Genomic DNA, 19939 nt, shown 5'->3' with positions numbered 1-19939 from the left:
TCACGACGCTTGGACCATGCAGCCAATTACACTCGGGGGCGGAGCCGAGGAGAGGCGTGTTCCGGGAGACGGAGGAAGTGGCGGGCAGTTCGGCCCCGGGGATGGCAGCCACCACCTGCATGGTTGCCCGCGGGCGCCCGGGACAGCCAGGCACGTCAGGTCCGCTGAGACTGCACGGTTCAGGTCAGTTTTGTCCAGCAGCTTTGTTGCTGAAGCTAAAATCCGGTTTATTTTTTGCAGACACAGCAGCTACTGTGGTGTCGCCTGGGTGTCCACTCGGGAGAGGCGAATTCACAAGAAGATGGGGGCTGTTCGGGTGCATTGTGTGTTCTGGGACACGGAGACTGCATGGCTGGTGTCAGATTAGGAGACAATGAAGGCAACACAGATTATCCCCCTCATTTCTAGGCCGTGGTTCTCCGAGGTCTGTCAGCAGAACCATCTCCAAGGCAGTGGCTGGACCCCTCCCAGGAAGGGAGGCTGTTGAGGCGGCTGGCTGAGTGACCCAGTGTGGACAGGCTACTGAGGGGAAGGACCGGATCAGACCCCGTGGTGACAACACATGGCCCCAAACGTCACAGCAGACCCAGCACTGGGGTCTGCGCCTGGCTAGGAAGGGGAATGGGCCACCAGCAAAGGACCAGGAAGAGGTTTACCGTGCACTCTGTAGGGGTGCCTTGGGGAAGGAGGACAAACACCCCGGGCCGGCTGGGCTGGCTTGTCCTCACTTTGTCCCAGTGTGTGCAACATGGGCATGTCAGCCAACCCCGTCATGCAGCTGGAGGGCTTCTGTCTGCTAAGTGGCAGTTGGTGAGGGCAATGTGTGTGCCACAGGGCAGATCCCTCGAGAGCAGGCCACCCTGTCCAGAACAGCGCCTGGAACATGCGGGCAGTGGGCTGGGCCTGATCACTGGCTCCTATCACCAGGTTCAGGGCATCCTGTCTCTTTTCCAGAAGCCACACATGGGGCACCTGCAAGGGGCCTTCCTGGAACATCCAGCCAGCTGCCCATTGAGCATACACAGACAATCTGGGTTTTGGTTTTATTTGGAATTCATGGATTTAGAATTATTCTGAAGGAATACATGGAAAAATATTAGGATTGGCGTATCAGAAAGTGATCTGAGACCAGATGAGTACTGATCCAAAATAGAGACAGGCTGGCAGAACCTGGGACAATGTAACCAGTAAAGCTGGGGGCCTGCGTGCAAGGAGGAGCCAGAGGGGCGTCATCAGCAGCACTCACTCATTCTAACACCTCTCTCTGTGTCACGAGGGGTTGGTGGCCCTACAAGTTCACAACAGAAGGGTGAAGTTACTCAGATCCAGGCTTCATTCTGCCAAGTGGCACGTTCAGGAAAAAAAAAAAAAAATCAACATGTAAAATAAAAACAGGAACACTCTCAGACATTTAAATTGCAGCCAGAGTAATGTGACAGCTATCATTTATGGAACGACTGTTTTATTGAAACCATTTTTTTTTCTAGGCCAAAGGCAATGCGGAAGTGATCAACCCGGGAAAAGGAGAAATAAAGGAGAAAGCCTCTCCAGTTAGAGCAGTTCCATCCCCTCTGCTGGTTTTGTCAGAAATTGGGGGGCCTCTGCTCCCCAAGAGGCCCTGTCCCCCCGCAAGGAGGTGGCTGTCCACAGCAACTCTGCAACTCCAGCAGCCTGTTCTCTTTTCCAAAGTCAACCTCACAACTATGCATCCAGCCGCTCAACGTCCGGGCAGACCTGAACACCTTGGGGAACCCGAAACAAACCTTAAGGAGCCCAGTGGAGCAGCCCTGTCCCTGTCCAAGCCAGTAACTAAAAGCCAGTATGTTGCCAGGGTTTCTTTTATTTTCAAAGCAGCCAAAGTCCCAATTTAGGGCTTTCTTCCTTTTTTGCGCAGCGACTGTCCTTCTCCAGAGAAAGCGATAAATCGGCCGCCGGCCTCATCCTAGCGGTGAAGATAAAAAAACGCTCTGTTACAAACTCCCTGACGCTATCACGTGACTCGTGTACCAGCCTTCCGTGCTCCTAACTTCCAACTACAAACATAAACACCATCATGTACTGCCTGGAGAAGCGAACCTAGAACAGTATCAGACTATTCACCATCCAAGGGGCCCAGCCATCACAGCCATCCTGCCCTGACAACACCGCAAGCGATGGCGTCGTTCTTCCCCTAACCTGGCAAATGCAGCACAGGGCACCTCAGCATCTGCTGTCTGGAAGCTGGGCTCCTCCCACTGCCCAGCACGGCCACAGGCTCCTGTCCCACATGGCACTAACCCAGAAGATCCACATCCTGAGTTCAAACTGGGGTGCCTATTGCTTTTCCACCATTACCAAGTTGAACCATTGTAAGCTGGGGAAGAGATGTGTATCCTTTCACAGAATAACCATGCTCTATGTGAAAAACATGAAATATACACCCCAGTCACCCAGCACTGCCACACAAAGACAATGTTTCCAGTCACTTTTCTGTACGTGCTTATATAAGTTGTCTTCACACTTGATTCTGAAGCCAATGCATGTGTGTGTATATATATATTATATGTACGGATATAACACATAAACGTACTGTATATAATACATGTATATAATATATGCATATATTGCTGTTTATATGTAATATATAAAAACAAACATACTGTAAACCTGGAAATAATGAGACTGTTCCATGGTGGAAGAAGCACTCACTGTTTCGTGTGACAGTATTGTCACTAGCCTTTGGAATGTATATATGTGAATATACATATACACACATAAAAGCAGGGAGAGAGACAGAACCTTTCATCTGGTGGTTCATGCCCCAAATGGTCACCCTGGCTGGGACCAGGCCAGGCCAGGCCAGAGGCACTAGCCAGGAACTCCATCCTGTTCTCCCACAAATGTTTGGGACATCACTCGCTGCCTTTACAAGTACACTAGCAGGGAGCTAGATCACAGAGTGGGCTGGAATTTTACAGGCACTGGGATATGGACGTTGGCATTGCAAGCAGTGACTTAACCCACTACACCACACCCAATGCCCATCCATTAGTTCATTAGCCCAAAACAGCTAAAACTGAGGGAGGCCACGGCCAGGAGTCTGGAATGCAATGCAGGTCTCCAAGGTGGGGCCAAGAACTTGAGTCACCTCCCACTGCTTCCAGGGTGCGTACTAAAAGGAAGCTGGAATTGTAAGCCAGAGCCATAACTTAAACCCAGACACTCCAGTACAGGAGGTGGGCATCTCAGGTAGTGCCTTAATTGCTGTTGTAATTAACGAGTTGCAGCATTTTCAATTGCATGCTTGCAGCCTAAGGTCTGCCATGCTTCTAACTGGTCCTAAAGAGGTTTAAAAAACTAGGCAGTGGGCCTGGCGCGGTGGTCTAGTGGCTATGGTCCTCGCCTTGAACGCGACAGCATCCCATATGGGCGCCAGTTCATGTCCTGGCAGCCCCACTTCCTATTCAGCTCCCTGCTTGTGGCCTGGGAAAGCAGTCGAGGCTGGCCCAAAGCCTTGGGATCCTGCACCTGCGTGGGAGACCCGGAAGAGCTCCTGGCTCCTGGCTTCAGATTGGTACAGCACTGACTGTTGCGGTCACAGTGGATGGAAGATCTTCCTCTCTATCTCTCATCCTCTCTGTATATCTGCCTTTCCGATAAAAATAAATAAATCTTAAAAAATTAATCTCTGAATAAAATGATAAGGAAAACAAAAATAAAAAACCTAGGCAGCAGGGGTGCAGCTCTGCCAGCCTACATGAAATCATTGAGTTTGGCCCTGTCATGGCACCATCCTCTGGCAGGATCAGAATGCAGCCAATCCGTAGCTGACTCATCTCTGGGCTGATCATTATATATAGCCCTGTGAAAAATGCTGTAAATATCCACGTGGCCCCTGGCTGAAGAAAGGTGTCCCGGCCTAACAAAGACTAACCAGCCTCAGGAATACTCCAGCCTGCTGTGCCCTCGCTGGCAAGAAACAGGATTGCTTTATTCCCAACATTTGGGAAGAGCAGGTACTTCCCTCAGCTTCCCTGCTGGACAGCCTTGGGCATTATCTGTTTACTCTTCACACAGAGGACGAGCATCTGTCGTTTCGTACAAGCACCGGGCACCCCCCCCCCCCCCCGCTTCTGCAGTGTGCTGTACCTCCCAGGGGCGGTTCAGTTTCTGTGGTGACAACCGTGAACGTGAGCTATGGCCAGGGAGTTGCCTTTCCTGTAACTGTTGTCAAAAAGCTAGGTCAAGGGATTTTCCATTTGCTGAATCACAGCAGGCAACCGCTCATGTTATCTGCTCAGTGGGTTTAGACATTGCTTAGAATACCCCACCCCATGTTGGGGTGCCTAGGTTTAAGTTCGCCTCTAGTCCTGATTTAAATTTCCTGACAATATGCACCCTGGGATATACCGGGCGATGGCTCGAGCAACTAGGTCCCTGCTAGCCACTTGGAGACCCAGACTGAGCTGCAGGCTCCGGCCAGGCCTGTCCTTGCCACTGGAGGCCTTTGGAGTGAACCAGCAGATGGAAAATCTCTCTGCCTTTCAAACAGGATTCTTTGTCTACAAAAACATCCAGCCCCATTCTAAGGTTGTGGGCTTGGTGATCTTTCAGCAAACTGTGTGTCCTGCGTGGATGTCTCCTCCTGGCCTCTGGGTGGCGCCATCGCCCTTCCCTGGCTGGAGCCCAGTGGGTCCTTTCAATTGGTGCTTTGAAGCCACTGTTTCCCAGGTGAGGTCTCTGGTCCCTCTTTGTAGCAGCTCTTAACTGTGTGGGTGTGAGGACTGGGTGCCTTCTGCCTGTGTCTGCTGCCGCTTATCATCAGCTTTGGGCTTTTCGGGCTGATCAGACCGATCAGATCAAACTTGCCCAGCCTCCAGCTGTGCTGCAGCCTGGATGGGCTTGTTTACAGCGGTGGTCCCCAACATGACAGAACTGAGAAGTGACGGAACCTTGGGGAGGTGTGGGAGCTAGGTCGGTCACTGCTGCTTTTGGAAGGCCTTCAGGGCGGTCTCTAGGCGGGGGGTTAGGGCCCGAGGGTTGCTGTGGAGAGCCCAGCTTTCTCAGCTTGCCTTCCTGCCTCCTCCTGCGCGCTGTGCCACTCGCCATTCTCTCCCCTGCATCATGCTGCTGGCACCTGACTCTGTGCGTGCAGAGGCCCTCAAAAAGGCCGGGAAAACAGGCCTCCTTCCTTGACAGCCGCCCAGCCTAGTGCAGCATAAACGAACTCCGGGAGACTACACTGAGCAGGCCTGGCTGCCAGGGCCCAGGCTCTGAGTCCCACAAGAACACCACAGACACCGACCTTGAGGACACACAGTGCCACTCCCTAACCTGCATCTTGCTGACTGACCAGTCAAGGCCCCCCCGTCTAGGAGGCCTTCCATGATGCCTTCTCCTGGGCTGAGGCAGGTGGAGGCCCAGGCCCAGTGGGGCAGTGGCCGGGAGGGGATTGAACGCTAATGGCTTTCTGAAAGACGTTCCATCCCGTCTTCCCAGAGCGCCAGCCTGCACGCTGGCAGAGGATGTGGCTTCCCACGTCTGTTACGCACGTTTTCATACCACTTCGTGCCCTGAAGCCTCCGAAATCTTGCTGCAGCCACCTCCTCTTCTTTGGGCTTTGAGGCTAACTTCCATGTTTAATAAGTACTCTTGTAGTGGTTATGCATGGATGAAACACATCTGGCCTGCCAGCGTCACCGTTTCTTTAGTAAATCTACAGTCAGGCAATGGGTCAGCCTGGGGCTGAGCCAGACACTGTGAGAAGCCCGTTTCTAGCTGGTGCAAGCCTGGAAAGCACTTGACGGAGGAGCCAGGGTGTAAGGGCTAACTGCCAGGCATGACTCACCCATGCCTGCTGCTGCGCGGGCCTCCCCTGCTTCTAGTGCTGCAGAGGGCTTCCCAAGGAGCCCTTGGCCTTGGCACAACGGAGCAAACAGAATGTGACCCACAGAAGCCATCCTGCTGTTTGGTGGCAGAGCCTGCACATGGTCACACAGGCTCTACAGGAAAAGCAGGCCACGGGGCTGGTGGGTCTTGGAAATGGGGGTAATTATGATGGGAACAATGCCATTAAGAATGGTAAGGTTGGGCCCGGCGCAGTGGCCTAGCAGCTAAACTCCTCGCCTTGAACGCCCCGGGATCCCATAGGGGCGCCGGTTCTAATCCCGGCAGCTCCACTTCCCATCCAGCTCCCTGCTTGTGGCCTGGGAAAGCTGTCGAGGATGGCCCAATGCATTGGGACACTGCACCCGCGTGGGAGACCCGGAAGAGGTTCCAGGTTCCCAGCATCAGATCGGTGCAGCACAGGCCGTTGCAGCTCACTTGGGGAGTGAAACATCGGACGGAAGATCTTCCTCTCTGTCTCTCCTCCTCTCTGTATATCTGACTTTGTAATAAAAATAAAATCTTTAAAAGAATGGTAAGGTTCCCCCACCCCCAGTCACTGTCAGCAAATATTTCTTCTCACGACCCATGAAACAAACTCACCTCTTCAACCTTTTTGACCAGTGGACGTGAGTTTCTGATGAAAGTGATCTTACCAAGTTTAAATTCGTAATTGGGAATCCCCCTGTAATGACAGATAAGGAGATATGCTCATTTCAGAGGCGGGAAAGGACTCGTGGTGATTCAGACAGTCAAGGGCGAGCCAGCAGGAAAGACAGCGTCTCCTTGGGGACCCATCCCAACGCCAGCACCCTCCCAGCAGGGAGCCCCGAGGGAAGTACAGATGGCAGTTTTGGTTTATACACTGGGTACAGGGCAGGCCACTGCAGACTCTGGGGTCACAGGGACATAACGGGAGGTCTGAAAAGGCTACAATCCCCCTTGGCTCCTGTGGAGATTCAGTAGGAACCCCATCTCTGTCATGGCTGCCAGGGGAGGGATCTGTTGTGAGGGTGCTGGGACCCCACAGGGACTCTCCACCCAACCAAAACAGGAGGCGGCCGAGTCCACCCCATTGGGGCTTGTCACCAGAGCTAGAGCGAGGCTGCCCTTGCCTGGGGGGTGGCTGGCACAGACCCTCCCTACATGACAGACCCACCTTTTAATGTCTCCAGGCTTGAGTGGGGAGGGGCTGGGCTCCACCCCTTTCTTCTTTCCATCCAGTCTGTTCCCAGAGCCGGAGAAGGCCTAGGAAGGCAAGTCACAGAGTCATGTGCTGAGTCCCTGGATCGACACCCAAGTGCCCTGTGCCGAGACAGCTGCAGGGATGCAAGCTGGGGGCTGCCTCCCCTTCTTTCTTCCCCAGGTGCCTGGGGCTGACTGCTGAGCGTTCTCTACTTGCCCTGCATGGGCTGAGCTGAGGAGGGCTCTCTGGCTGGCTGGCAGCCATGGATGCATTCATGGACCACTCGGCCTCAGCAGGAGCTGGCCTGAGGCCTCTGATGTGTCTGTCTCCTGCTCAGCTTTCTCTTGGCCAGTTGCTACTTGCTAGCAAGTACACAGTACTCATAGCTGAGCCCCTGCCTCCTGGTCACCAGGAAGCCTGGCTAGGCGGCTGTTTCTGACTACACTCACCTTCAAACGGGACAGTCAAAGGGAAATAAGACAGTGGTGAACCTGAGGAAAGGACATGTGTGTGCTTGTGATAATAGGGGAGACATCTGGGGAAGGAAGAACCGAGAACCACCTCATAGGGCTGTTGGGGAGCACTCCAGGAGAAAGTGGGTGTAAAGGGGTTTGGTAACTAAGCAGACGGTAGGCTCTAGTCCCTGCTGATGCCCCAGCCTCAGTGGATGTCCGGGGTAGAGGCAGCAGAGGGCCTGGTGCGGACCAGCAGGCAAGGTGACGGGGCCCAGTACTCACGCGGAAGCCCAGCTCTCCAGTGTAGCTGCTGTGCTCAGGCTCATCTTCCTGATGGGGAGACAGGGACCCGGGGTGAGCATCCCAAGGGGCCTGCCAAGCCCCTCCCTGAGCCTCTGTGTCTATTGCTGCCTACACCCCAACAGCTGGGCCACCCCATATCGCTTGTCTCCCATCTCCACCCCCCAGAACAGGCCTGGAAGAGAAGCTGGGCAACTCAGAGCAGTCCCAGAACCCAAACCAGGAAGCGTGCAGGGTGCAGGAGGGGCGTTGCTGAAGTCACTCACCGTCGACTCCTCATGCTGCACCTGTCTCTCGGGTTCTTTGTAGCCCAGAGGAGCATCGAAGTCCACCTAGGTTTCCAAGATGAAAAGTAAAATCTTTGCAACACAACCCTATTTGGGTTTCTTGTCTGTTTCGGTTTTTAAACACTTGTTTATTGATTTGAAAGAGTTATGGCAGAGAGAGAAAGAGGTCTTCCACCTTCTGGTTCACTTCTCAAACAGCTGCCACAGCCTGGGCTTGGCGTGGCACAAGCCAGGGACTTATTCCAAGTTTCCTATGTTTTCCTGATGTTTTTCCAAGGCCACTGACAGGGAGCTGGATCAGAAGCCGAGCAAGACGAAACTGGCAACCATGCAGAACTCCAATATTATTGACAGTGGCTTGAACTTATAGCACTGGCCCCTAAAATTAATTTATTTTAAAGGCAGAGTACCAGAAAAGGAGAAGCTGAGAGGGAGGGGGAGGCTCGGAGAGTTCTTCAACCAACTGGTTCACTACCCAGTTGGCCTCAACGAGATCTGTGCTAGGCTGAAGCAAGGAGTCAGAAACTACACCCTGGTCTCCCATGTGGGTGGCAGGGACCCACGCACTGTGTGTCTGTGTAGGACAACTGATAGGACATCATTTGTATGAGAACAATTGATTGGACACCATCTGAATGGGAACAGTTGATTGGATATACAAAACAGAGACACTTTCAAAAGTGTGGAATCAATTGATGGGTTCCATACACAGGCTTATGGGAACTCTGTAAGCTCCTCAATATCTCCTCCCTTATCCTATGTGACCCTCAGTCTATAAAAGCCGGATGCCACTAATAAATTTCGGCTAGTGGGGCCCGGCGCGATAGCGTAGTGGTTAAGGTCCTCACCTTGAATGTGACAGCATCTGATAATATGGGTGCTGGTTCTAATCCCCACGACCCTGCTTCCTATTCAGCTCCCTGCTAGTGGCCTGGGAAAGCAGTGGAGGGTGGTCCAAAGCTTTGGGATCCTGCACCCACATGGGAGACCAGGAGAGACTCCTGGCTCCTGGCTTCAGATTGGCTCAGCTCTGGCCGTAGTGACCACTTGGGGAGTGAAGATCTTCTCTCTGTATGTCTGCCTTTCCAATAAAGATAAAGAGGCAGGTGCCATGGCACGGCGGATTGAGCCACTGCCTGGAAGGCTGACATCCCGTATCGGAGTGCTGCTTCAAGTCCTGGCTCCTCTGTTTCTGACCTAACTCCCTGCTAATGTGCCTGGGAAAGCGGGAGATGATGGTCCAGGGACTTGGGTCCCTGCCACCCACGGGGTGATCAGGACGGAGTGCGAGGCTCCTGGCTTAAACTTGGCCTAGGTCTTGGAGAGGAAACCAGCAGATGGAAGATCTCTCTCAGTCTGTCCCTCTGACTGAAATAAATTAAAAACAAACAAAAAGGCATCATTTTTCATAATATCCATTTTCCCATTTTTTTTTTTTTTTGAGCTCCCTCATATGCATGTATTTCAAATACTTCTGCATTGCAACTAGCTGATCTTCCAGTTCCATTTTCCAGGAACGCTCTGAAGTCCCCAGGCGAGGGGTACTCCAGCCCCGTTCAGGAAGCTGAGAGGGCCTCCCGAGATCTGAAGAGTTCATTCACCCCTCTGGCAGTTCCAGGCTGAGCCCTGGGGGCAGAACCTGCCATGGCTACCAGGTTGGTGGCCTCCTCCTCACCCAAGTGGTCCCAGGGGCTGTGTGACACTCTCTGCCGGCCCTAGCTGGCAGGCATCACCAACTGCCTGCCTGCCTTCTCAGGGCTCAAACTCCCTGAAACTGGACAGTCACTCACATTCATGTCACACTCGATGATGGACACAGCCTTGTCAGGTTTGGTCTCCATCACCCGCAGCTCGTAGATCTGTGGGAAGAGGGTGGAAGTCAGAAGTTCACTGCTAGGCATTTATTGTCAATTAACAGTTAGGTCCTCAAAAAGAAAAGTCCAAGGGTGCTCACTCCAACGTTGCCAAAGTGCCTATCCATTGATCAGTTAAAGGGTTTTTCTCTGCCCCACGTGAACAAATGAGAGTTACACAGGGGGACACTGTGTGGCCAACGGCAAAGCTGCTGTGTCTGGGCCGACCTGAGGCCTGCAAAGGAGGGTGAAGAAGCACCTAAGGCAGAGGTGACCCCTGGATGTTGTCCTGTATCTTCGCAGCGTCCTTCTCTGCACCTTGACCGCATCTCGCTTTCGCAATCATTTTAAACAGATCTGGAGAGTCCCATCATGAAAGAAACCCCAAGAGGGTCCAGTGGGGCTAATGTGTCACTGAGTGGCTGTGACATATTTACCCAGTCAGCGCTGGGGCTTGTTGCTGCTGGGACAGGTACTAGGTCACAGCAGAAGTGGGTCATCGATGGAGGCTGCCAGGAGGGACACTGGAAGACGGTTTACAAGAAACACCGAACACACTGCCATAGCAAGGGCAGGAATCACAAGGTCAGGGACCCAGGCCCAAGGAGGCCTTAACTCAGACTAAAGGGCAGTAACGAGGGGCTAAGGGCCCAGTATCCCTGCTCATACAAAAGCCCCAGCCCACACCAGAAAGGACATGGCAGTGGCTCTTGCTGGGCGCAAGCCAGGCTTACCTTCTCATTATAGTTGATGGCGATGACGTCCCCAGTGGTCAGACAGGCAAAGTTCCTGAGCGCGTTTTCTAAACTGGATACCCAGTGTCAAGGAGCCACGCAGGATGGGAACATCACACACACACACACACACACACACAACCCCAGTGCAAGATGGGAGCATCATTTATACACACACCTAGTGTCAAGGCAAGATGGAAACTTCACATAAAACTCATGAAAACCATGACGTGGCATGTGTGTTAATGTGTGTAAATTAGGCCTCAATACAACTGCATGGAAAAAAATCCTGTGGCGCACAGAAGATGAAAGCATGACCGAGCCCTCGTACATGGCCCAAGACCAAGATTCTTTCGTTCATACCTCTGCTGTTTCCATCTTTTGGGCTGGAAACCCAAAACATTTAACAGCATGTTCTAAACTTCAGTTTTTTAAAAACTGAAAAGGAAAAGGTCCTGAGCAAGTTCCTTTGATAACAGTAAGTAATCAATGTTATAAAATCACATGGATTCAGGGCCAGTGCTGTGTGGCACAGCACATTAAGCTGCTTAATGCAGCCCTGGCATCCCATATGGGTACTGGTTTCAGTCCTAGCTACACTATTTCAAATTCAGCCCCCCCCCCCCCCGCCCCGCTGAGGTGCTTGGGAAAGCAGCAGAGGATAGCACAAGTGCACGGGCCTCTGCACCCATGTGGGAGATCAGAAGAGGCCCTGGCTCCTGGCTGCGGCCTGACCCAGTCCTGGTCACTGCGGCCATTTATGGAGTGAACCAGCAGATGAAGATCCGTCTGTCTCTGCAACTCTGCCTTTCAAATAAACTTTAAAAACAAAAACCCATGGGGCTGGTGCAATAGCTCTACTGGCTAATCCTCCCCCTTCAAGGACCGGCAAGCCATATGGGCACTGGTAGTATCTACACAGGGGCGGCCTATTCATGTGCATACACAAAACATGTGGTCTTTCTCAGTTTTTGTTCCAATTACTCCACTTCCCATCCAGCTCCCTGCTTGTAGCCTGGGAAAGCAGTGGAGGATGGCCCGAAGCCTTGGGACCCTGCATCCACATGGGAGACCTAGAAGCAGCTCCTGGCTCCTGGCTTCAGATCAGCACAGCCCTGACTGTTGCAGCCGCTTGGGGAGTGAACCAGTGGGTGGAGAATCTGTCTGTCTCTCCTTCTCTCCCTAGGTCTTATCTGTCTTTCCAATAAAAATAAATCAATCTTTTCAAGCTTACCTCTCATGGTCAGCAGGCAGCACACCCCTCCTTTGCCTAGTGACCCTCCCATTGCAAAAGGATACACTGCTTTTGGGTTGGTGATGTCCAGGAAGTCGGGGCTCTGTGGCTGGAACTTAGAGTAGGTGGCCACTTGCAGGTTGACGCTCTCCACCTGGACCAAGCCTCCTTCCTCCAGCAGCAGGTTCTGCATCATCTGGAACCACGAACAAGGCTGCCTGAGGCTCCTGGGAACCAGGCAGCCGATAGGCCATGGCCAGCCGGCCAGCGCAGTAAGCAGACCAAAAGGGCACCTGGACTCCTGCGGAGCAGCCGAGTCCACTGTGATGTGACGTCAGGAGTGGGAGAAGGGAGGCCCCTGGGGTAGCAGCCCGCTGCTTGTGGCCAGCTTGGGTGCTAGCTCCCGGAGGCCCTGGCTGGAGAGCTTCCTACAAGGGGCCGAGGTCAAATCGGACTGCTTGTGAAGCAGGCTGAGCAAGACAGAGAGGTGGAGAGAGCCTGTGGGAACCTGAGGGTCCACTGCAGGGGGCCAAAACCCAGCTCAGGGTCAATGGGATTTTGCTTCTCTTGTCATAAACCTTCTTAAAGAGAATGTCAAGCATCCACATAGGGAGAATGGTGCAAGTGTGCTTTGCACACCTGGTCCTGATGACCATGGTGATGACCAACAGGGGTCACCATTGTCCATCAATCTTCCCCAGAGTCCTGGTCCCTTGTCCCTCCCACCCTGGCCCGCCTGAGATGCCAGGGAGCATCACCTCCTGCTGCAGTTAGGGCAGGTACCAGATGAGCCCACAGAGGTCCTAACATACTTGCATGCAAAGGACCGCGGCATTCCAGACACGACAGAAACACAAGGTGGTCTGCCTGCCGAATGCCTTGGGCAGGTGCGGGAGGTTGGTCAAAGTGGATCTGCTGCAGGCTGAGCACCTAGTCCCTTAGGGAGACTTCTCTGGGCAGTGAGTGGAAGGCGGCTGAGTGCCAGCACGAAGCCGTGAAGCCCACGCGGGCCTGAGGGAAGCCTGGCCAGAGGCAGGACATAGCCATGCAGTGTGAGCAGCAGAGGCAGGAAACAGGGCCAGGCCAGAGCTTGGCAGGGAGGACCAGTCTGCCCGAAGGGCCCTGAGGGTGGCAAGGAGGCCAGCAGTGGAGATAGCACTCCTTTCCAGCCCAGCAGAGCCCACACAGCATGATGGGCACTCTGGAGAGGCTCGAGCAGGAATAGAGGCTTCTCAGCAGGGGAAGCCCTGGCTGGCTGCCCATGGAGGAGCTGGGGCTCTAGGTGGACGCAGCTGCCTCGGGCCAAGACCAGGTCTCTGCTCACACACCCTGGGGGTCCAGCAGACACAGGTGGCCTCGCAGCCCACCCAGTGGCATCCCGAGAGTCGTGATGCACCTTCCAGATAGGGCTTCATTTCATTTTGTCACCCACAGCGGCTCCCAGCCCCCCAGCTCTACGAGGTCCAGGAGAATCTTTGAGCTATGGCATTCTCCCAGGGCCCACGCCCTTCACCTCTGCAGGTGAGCTGCCAGAGGGGGCCTGTGCAGGTGCAGAGGGGACTGGGGAGGAGCCACTGCCTGTACTTCAGCTGTCCAGAGTGGCCTCTGAGCAGGTGCACTACTGATGAGCAGGACATGGCCTGTGCCCCAGAGGGGCAGTGCGCACACACCCACACAGCACAACAGGAGCAGGCTGAGGAGAGAAGTCTCTCGAGTCCGCGGAAGGCCCACTCACCCAGTGGGGCAGGTAGCAGATGCCCTCATCGGCCACAAATTCCAGCACGCCACAGTGCGTCATCCGGTCTGAGTTCTTGTTGGTCAGTTTGAACAGCATGGGGTAGGTGATGTTAAGTCGGCCTACACAAGACACAGGCATTAAGGTCCGGCTCCCAGGAAGGGGGAGACACTTGCTCTCCCAGTGCCCTCCCTGGAAGCAGCCTCCCACCACACAGCATGCTCCCCGTAGTGGATACTCGAGCGCCTGCCCCCCGAGTCCCTGAAGGCATCACCTGTGTAACGGCGGGGCAAACATAGCATGTGGCCCACACAGCAGCCTAGGAATACCTGATAACCCCATAACACGGTCACTGGCACTGATGTGTGTGTGTGATCACCTCAAACAGCCACTCTTCAAAGTGACACATTCATTCACTCATTCATAGGCGATTTATATACCATGTACTGGACAAAATCCTCTCCGTAAGAGGTTTCTATGACAAAGGTGAGAAAGAACACAGGTGCACCCTGATGCAGCAGATGCTGTGGGGAGGGAGCCCCCAGGTAGGGCAGAGCTGCTGGGCCAGGGAGAGACTCTTAGGCAGGGTACGCAGCCTCAGCAAAGGCAGAGGGAGCAAGCAGCCTAGGCATGGTGAGGGCTGGCAGCTGCATGAGACAGACACCGGGGAGGGAGGCTGGGCTGGGCCACCACCCAGCAGGATCTAGTGCCAGGGCCCAGCATTTGCTATAGATCCGGCAGGCTCCCCACACAGCAGACCCTAGGGAGAGGCTCGCCAGCAATCCCAGAGACCCCAGGCGCTGGGGAGGAATCTGAGAAGGCACGGATGGTATGGATGTTCCAGGCCATCAGGCAGGTCCCAACAATGCCCCTTTTCATCTATGGGGGAAACCAAGCCCACGGTTATGTCATATGCTCAGGGTCACCCAGCCTGACAGCAGTTCTGGGACCCACAGCCCAGTCACTTGGCTTCAGGATGGGGACTGGACCATTACAGCTGCTGGGGGTGAAGACCAGCTGACTCAGCAGAAGTCCCACCGAGGTTCAGGACCTAAAGCAGGCCTTATCTGGGCCCTTCCCACCAAGGAGAGCGCAAGAGCTGGGGCAGCAAGCTCTAAGGGAGGACTAGCCAGAGAGGCGCACCTCCCCAGGCTGCTGATGTTCAGGACCACAGCCCCATCTGCAGCACGCTCCCTGGTAGTGCAGCTGGATGGGCCCCAGATGGCTGCAGGGGAAGAAGTGCCAATGCCCCTCCCTCCAGGGACCCCCAAACTCCTTCTTGCACCAGACAGGAGTGCCTTGGGGGTTCCACCAGTCCTCTGTATCCCCTCCCTTCCTCCAGCCCCTTTATCTTATATGTCAGAATGCCATGCAGTGGTTTCCACTATTTAAAGGGCTTGATCAACTCATGATCTGAATCCTGTTGACGAGTGACCTAAGACTGCCTGGTTTTCTTCTGGGCACTTGGCCAAGGTTCACAAACGATGCCCAGCTCCTAGGTAAGTTTATCCCAAAAGGCCTTCCTGGGGCCTGTTCCTGCCTGTATGATGGTCAGGTCTGTTGATGACAGGGAACCCCGCCAAATTCTTTCTTGGGTATGGCCATGGCTGGTGCTGACTCAAAGTGACCCCAATTTCCTTGTGGCTGGGGCCAGATGGGCTTGGGTTGTTGTCTCTCTCTCTCTCTCTCTCTCTCTCTCTCTCTCTCTCACACACACACACACACACACACACACACACACACACACACACATATCCAGTGGCACTATAGATGTCCCTGGTTAGAAAAAGTGACATTGGGGCCTGGCACAGTAGCTTAATGGCTGAAGTCCTCACCTTGCAGACACTGGGTTCCTAATGGGCACCAGTTTGTGACCCTGTCACCCTGCTTCCTTTCCAGCTTCCTGTTTGCAGCCTGGGAAAGCAGTCAAGCACAGCCCAAAGCCTTGGGACCCTGCACCTGCATGGGAGACCTGGAAGAAGCTCCTGGCTCCTGGCTTCGGATCGTCTCAGTTCTGACTACTGCGGCCACTCAGGGGAGTGAACCAGTGTATGGAAGATCTTTCTCTTTATCTCTTCATTTCTATGTAAATCTGACTTTTCAGTAAACAAGTCTTTAAAAACTAAAATAAAGAAATGCGGGAGGAACCTGCTGCTGGGGTCATCCTCTTGGCGTCAGACCATGTTTTCCTTTAGGAGAAAAGCTGGGGTGCCTAGCCCAGGCACAGCACAAAGCATTTGGGGTCCCCTGCCATCATGTTAGTGGCCACCCACAGGGAAGCTGAGGCACTCAGGTTCTGTGGCCTAGCCTGCACCCTGGCCACGAGCACACCCCATCTCCACCCTGGGTGCTCTGGGCTCAGGCTTCCCTGTCAAACAGGAGCGCTCCAGGGTCAGTTCCTGGTCAGAGGGGGACAAAGGGTGTCTGGGTCTGATGTTTGAGGCGCCTAGGTTGACTCCTGCTATCCATGACATGACCTAAGACTTTTTAAGTCACCTGGAAAATACTTACTGAGTTGATCCAGGGCCGAGGGCGGCATAATTACTGTAAAAAAAAGAACATTTAAGAGATATTAATAAACAAGGACAGACCAAAGGCAAGAAGTGGTTTCTGTTCTGTCTTTACAAACAACGTTGTAAGTGGGATTTAAGGGTAGTCAGAAGTTTGTCATGATCTTTCAGGAGGCATCTTCTTGGCCTAATTTACTTTTGGGAGCTGAAGTGGTGACCCCGCAGCCGCAGCCCACCCCCACCATGCCAGCCTGGGTAAGAGTCACACTCTCCCACAGGCGTCGTTCTGGTCCCCCAGGGTGCGGTGAGGCCTGGGGAAGGCTAACAAGCATTGAGACGCGGGGCAGGAGAGGTTATGGTAGTCAAAATAGAAACGAGGACATACTCTTCCCGCCTTTCTCCACATCTGACCTGTCATTCGGCCCGGCGAACATGGATACGGAGAAGCAGCGGTACTGCGTGGAAAAGCGGTTTTGGAAGACACGAGGAATCGGGTGGTCGAACATGTTGAACGAGAACTAGGAGGAGAAAAGAAAGGCTGATGTTACAACAGGATGCTGGGATTATGCTTCGCGCCGCCGCAAGCGCAGGCAGCCCAGAGTCGGCGACGGTGTCGCCACGCGTCACTGAAGATCGACCACAATGGCCTGGGAACCTTGCCTCTTGGCTGCCAGGCCCAGCCTCGCCCCCGAGTTAGTCTCCACAGATTCATCTGGTGGGGTCTTGCTGGCCACGCCAAGCTTGCCCTCTGCCTCCTGACCTCAGGACCCCTAGCACACTGAGTGTGAACTAGTGACCAACAGTCCCACTGGCTCCCAAGCCTGCCTTGCACCTGCTGGGCTAGTTCTCCACCTGGAAAATCACCCACTCCCAAAAACATCTCTTTATGAAGTTGAAGTGCCTGCTATCTACTGGGTTGTATCACAAAGCATCTATCACTCGGGCAAAGCTGACATTCAAGAAGAGAGAGACGGGGTTGTGGGGGAGCACTGTGTTATCAAACAGTTCTGAAGACAAGGAGGGGCCTGAGAGTTCCTGGGCATTGCTGTTTGTTTTTTAATTTATTCGAAAGGCATATCTTCCACTCCTGGGTTGACTCCCCAGATGGCTAGAGCGGGGTCAGGAGCTTCTCCCAGGCCTCCCACATGGGTGCAGAGCCCAAGAATTTGAGTCATCTGTCGCTTTCCCAGGCAGGGGACAGACTGATGTATCCGTACAACGGGAGCTGGACTGGAAGTGGAACAGTCAGGACTTGAACCGGACAAGATGTTGGCACTGCTACGCCACAGCACTGTCCCCAGGAATGGTCTGGAAGAGACTCTCCGCAGAGGGACAGAGTGGCACGTGGCATGGCAGGCATTCAGGCAATAAAGAGGAAGAAGTACAGGTGCCTTCCTCAGGCCTCCTGCCGTTTCTCCAGGAACACTGCCTGGCCGCTCCAGGACTGGGCCGCGAGCCTGTCCAGGGTGCTCTCCCAGCACACAGCAGGGACACAGGTTGCGCTCCACAGGTCAACAAGCAAAGCCACATCAGGAGAAAAACTGAGCTATGGACTCACGAGAAGCTTCGCAAGCCTGGCACACACACATCAAGGCGGGGTCTGAGCATACGGGAATTACGACAGTGCTGAAGAGAATAAAAGGGCAGGTGGCTGGTGTAGTGGCTACACCACTGGTCGGGACAGTCACCCACTCCCGACTGCATCTGTCCATTCCTGCCACAGCACCAGATTCCAACTTGCTACTCACACGTACCCTACCAGGCCCAGGTGATGGTGCAGGTACTTGAGTCCCTGCCATTCATGTGGACTGGGAAGGGACCTAGCCATGAGACCTTTTGCAAAAGCATTGAAAAGAATTAATACCCTACAACAGGCTATGTTTTCACAAGCACAGAAAGCAGCATCTAGAGAAGCCATCTGCACACTTGTGCTCCCAGCGGGAGGAAGTGAAGGCAACGCAGATGCTCTGGACAGGTCAGCGAACCACGAATGGTGCACTCATCCGCGGGAATGGGACTCAGTGGGGCCCCGTGTGACGGCTCAGGGGCTAAATCCTCCTCTCACACACACCAGGAGCCCATGTAGCTGCATGCCAGTTCGTGTCCCGGCTGCTCCCCTTCCCATCCAGCTCCCTGTCTGTGGCCTGGGGAAGCAGTCCAGGACAGCCCAAAGCCTTGGGACCCTGCACCTGCTGCGTGGGAGACCCGGAAGAGGTGCCTACCTTGGATTAGCTCAGATCGTCTTTGTGTCTACTTGGGGAGTGAGCCAAGCTGATGGAAGATCTTTCTGTCTCTCCTTCTCTCCGTAAATCTGCCTTTCTAATAAAAATAAATTTAAAAAGAGGTATTTAAAACTGGGCCTTCAGTGGATGGAAAATCTGTTTCTCCCCATCTCTCTGTTATTATGACTTTCAGATAAACACATTTTGATATTGTGAAGAATAACCTCCTTTCAGTTTACCTATGAACCTGAGCAGGGACCACGCCTGCTGCTCTCGTCTTACCTTTTTATATTTTTAAAGATTTATTTGTAAGATTTCATTGCAAAGTCAGATCTACAGGCAGAAGCAGAGACAAACAGGAAGATCTTCTGTACAATGATTTACTCCCCAAGCGGCTGCAAAGGCCGAAGCAGAGCCGATCTGAAGCCAGGAGCCAGGAGCCTCTTTCGGGTCTCCAACGAGGGTGTAGGGTCCCAAAGCTTTGGGCCATCCTCCATTGCTTTCCCAGGCCACAAGCAGGGAGCTGGATGGGAAGCGGGGCAGCCGGGACAGGACACAGCACCATATGGGACACCAGTTCCTACAAGGCGAGGATTTAACCACTAGGTTACCTCTCCGGGCTCCTGTATCTCTCCTTTACACCACTGACAGCTTAGTTCAACGCCAGGCACTCTTGACCCCATACCCAGGGTCTGTAGGAGGAACCCCCTGTGACCTGACTCTGCTACACCGACCATTCCTCGGACTGTCACCCCGCGAGGACCGGCTGTGAGCACTGCACAGCTGCCCGGGGTCTCAGCATCCCCGAAGGCACGACGTCGGGGGGCGTCGGGCACAGCCCCGCTGCTCTCCCCGGGGACCCCGGGGCCGCGCCCCACCGCCGGGTGCAGCCAAGACCCGATGCGAGTCCGGCGCCTGCGAACCCATCGAGGCGATGCCATCCACCTGAGGGGGAGTGCGGGCGGTGACCGGACCGAGCGGGGTTCCCGGGAGCAGCTGAGGGCGCCGGGATCCGCCGAGGGCGCCGGGATCCCCCGTGGGCGCCCGCAGGCCCGCACCGGTGACTCGGCATCTCCGCCCCCGGCCCTCCCCGCCAGCCCCCGGCCTCACGCGGCCCGTCCTGCCCGCCGCCCTGCGCCGCTCACTCACCATGATGAACCCCGCTTCGCCGACGCCGCTGCTCCCACAGAACCGAGCGATGGAAACCGGCCGACAGTTTGACCGTCTGTAGCCGCCACCGCCTCACTAAAGCCCGTACGCCCCGGAAGGATCCCGGACGCCTACCGGAAGCGCCGAACTTGGGATCCAGAGTGGGGGGGACATACTGAGGCCGGGGATCTGCTGCAAACGAGGTAAAACCAGGCAAAGGTCCTGGGAGACTAAACGTACTAAACTTAAATAGGAAAAATGCTCTTCACTAGTATATGTCTCCTGCTAAGGTAGATTTCAATCTTTTAAAATTAAGTTTTAGCAATACACCCCTCCAAGCCAAGTTGGTACGGTCCACCCTCATTATTGACTACATTACCCAGAATGCATCTACACTTCCTGGCCTTTG

The 19939-nt window shown here is 54.3% G+C and overlaps 1 protein-coding gene and 1 long non-coding RNA gene across 2 annotated transcripts; one reads left to right on the top strand and one right to left on the bottom strand.

Moving 5' to 3' along the window:
• Positions 1–29: 29 nt before the first annotated feature.
• On the top strand, positions 30–2140 carry LOC131478297 (uncharacterized). Its single transcript, XR_009244402.1, has 3 exons — positions 30–183; positions 1488–1550; positions 1895–2140. It is a non-coding gene; the product is annotated as an uncharacterized LOC131478297 (long non-coding RNA).
• On the bottom strand, positions 1821–19690 carry UFD1 (ubiquitin recognition factor in ER associated degradation 1). Its single transcript, XM_004592068.3, has 12 exons — positions 19531–19690; positions 16545–16677; positions 16161–16193; positions 13650–13771; positions 11980–12110; positions 10681–10753; positions 9884–9952; positions 8073–8138; positions 7789–7836; positions 7025–7113; positions 6469–6550; positions 1821–1942 (listed from the first exon to the last, which is right to left on the bottom strand). The coding sequence occupies exons 1-12, from the start codon at positions 19531–19533 to the stop codon at positions 1868–1870; spliced, it is 924 nt and encodes a 307-aa protein (XP_004592125.1). The 5' UTR covers positions 19534–19690; the 3' UTR covers positions 1821–1867.
• Between the last annotated feature and the right edge of the window lie 249 nt (positions 19691–19939).

This window comes from Ochotona princeps, chromosome 29 (assembly GCF_030435755.1).
Source record: "Ochotona princeps isolate mOchPri1 chromosome 29, mOchPri1.hap1, whole genome shotgun sequence".
Taxonomy (NCBI): Eukaryota; Metazoa; Chordata; class Mammalia; order Lagomorpha; family Ochotonidae; genus Ochotona; species Ochotona princeps.
Note: the sequence above shows the minus strand (reverse complement) of the source record. Positions and strands in the feature narration are given on the sequence as shown.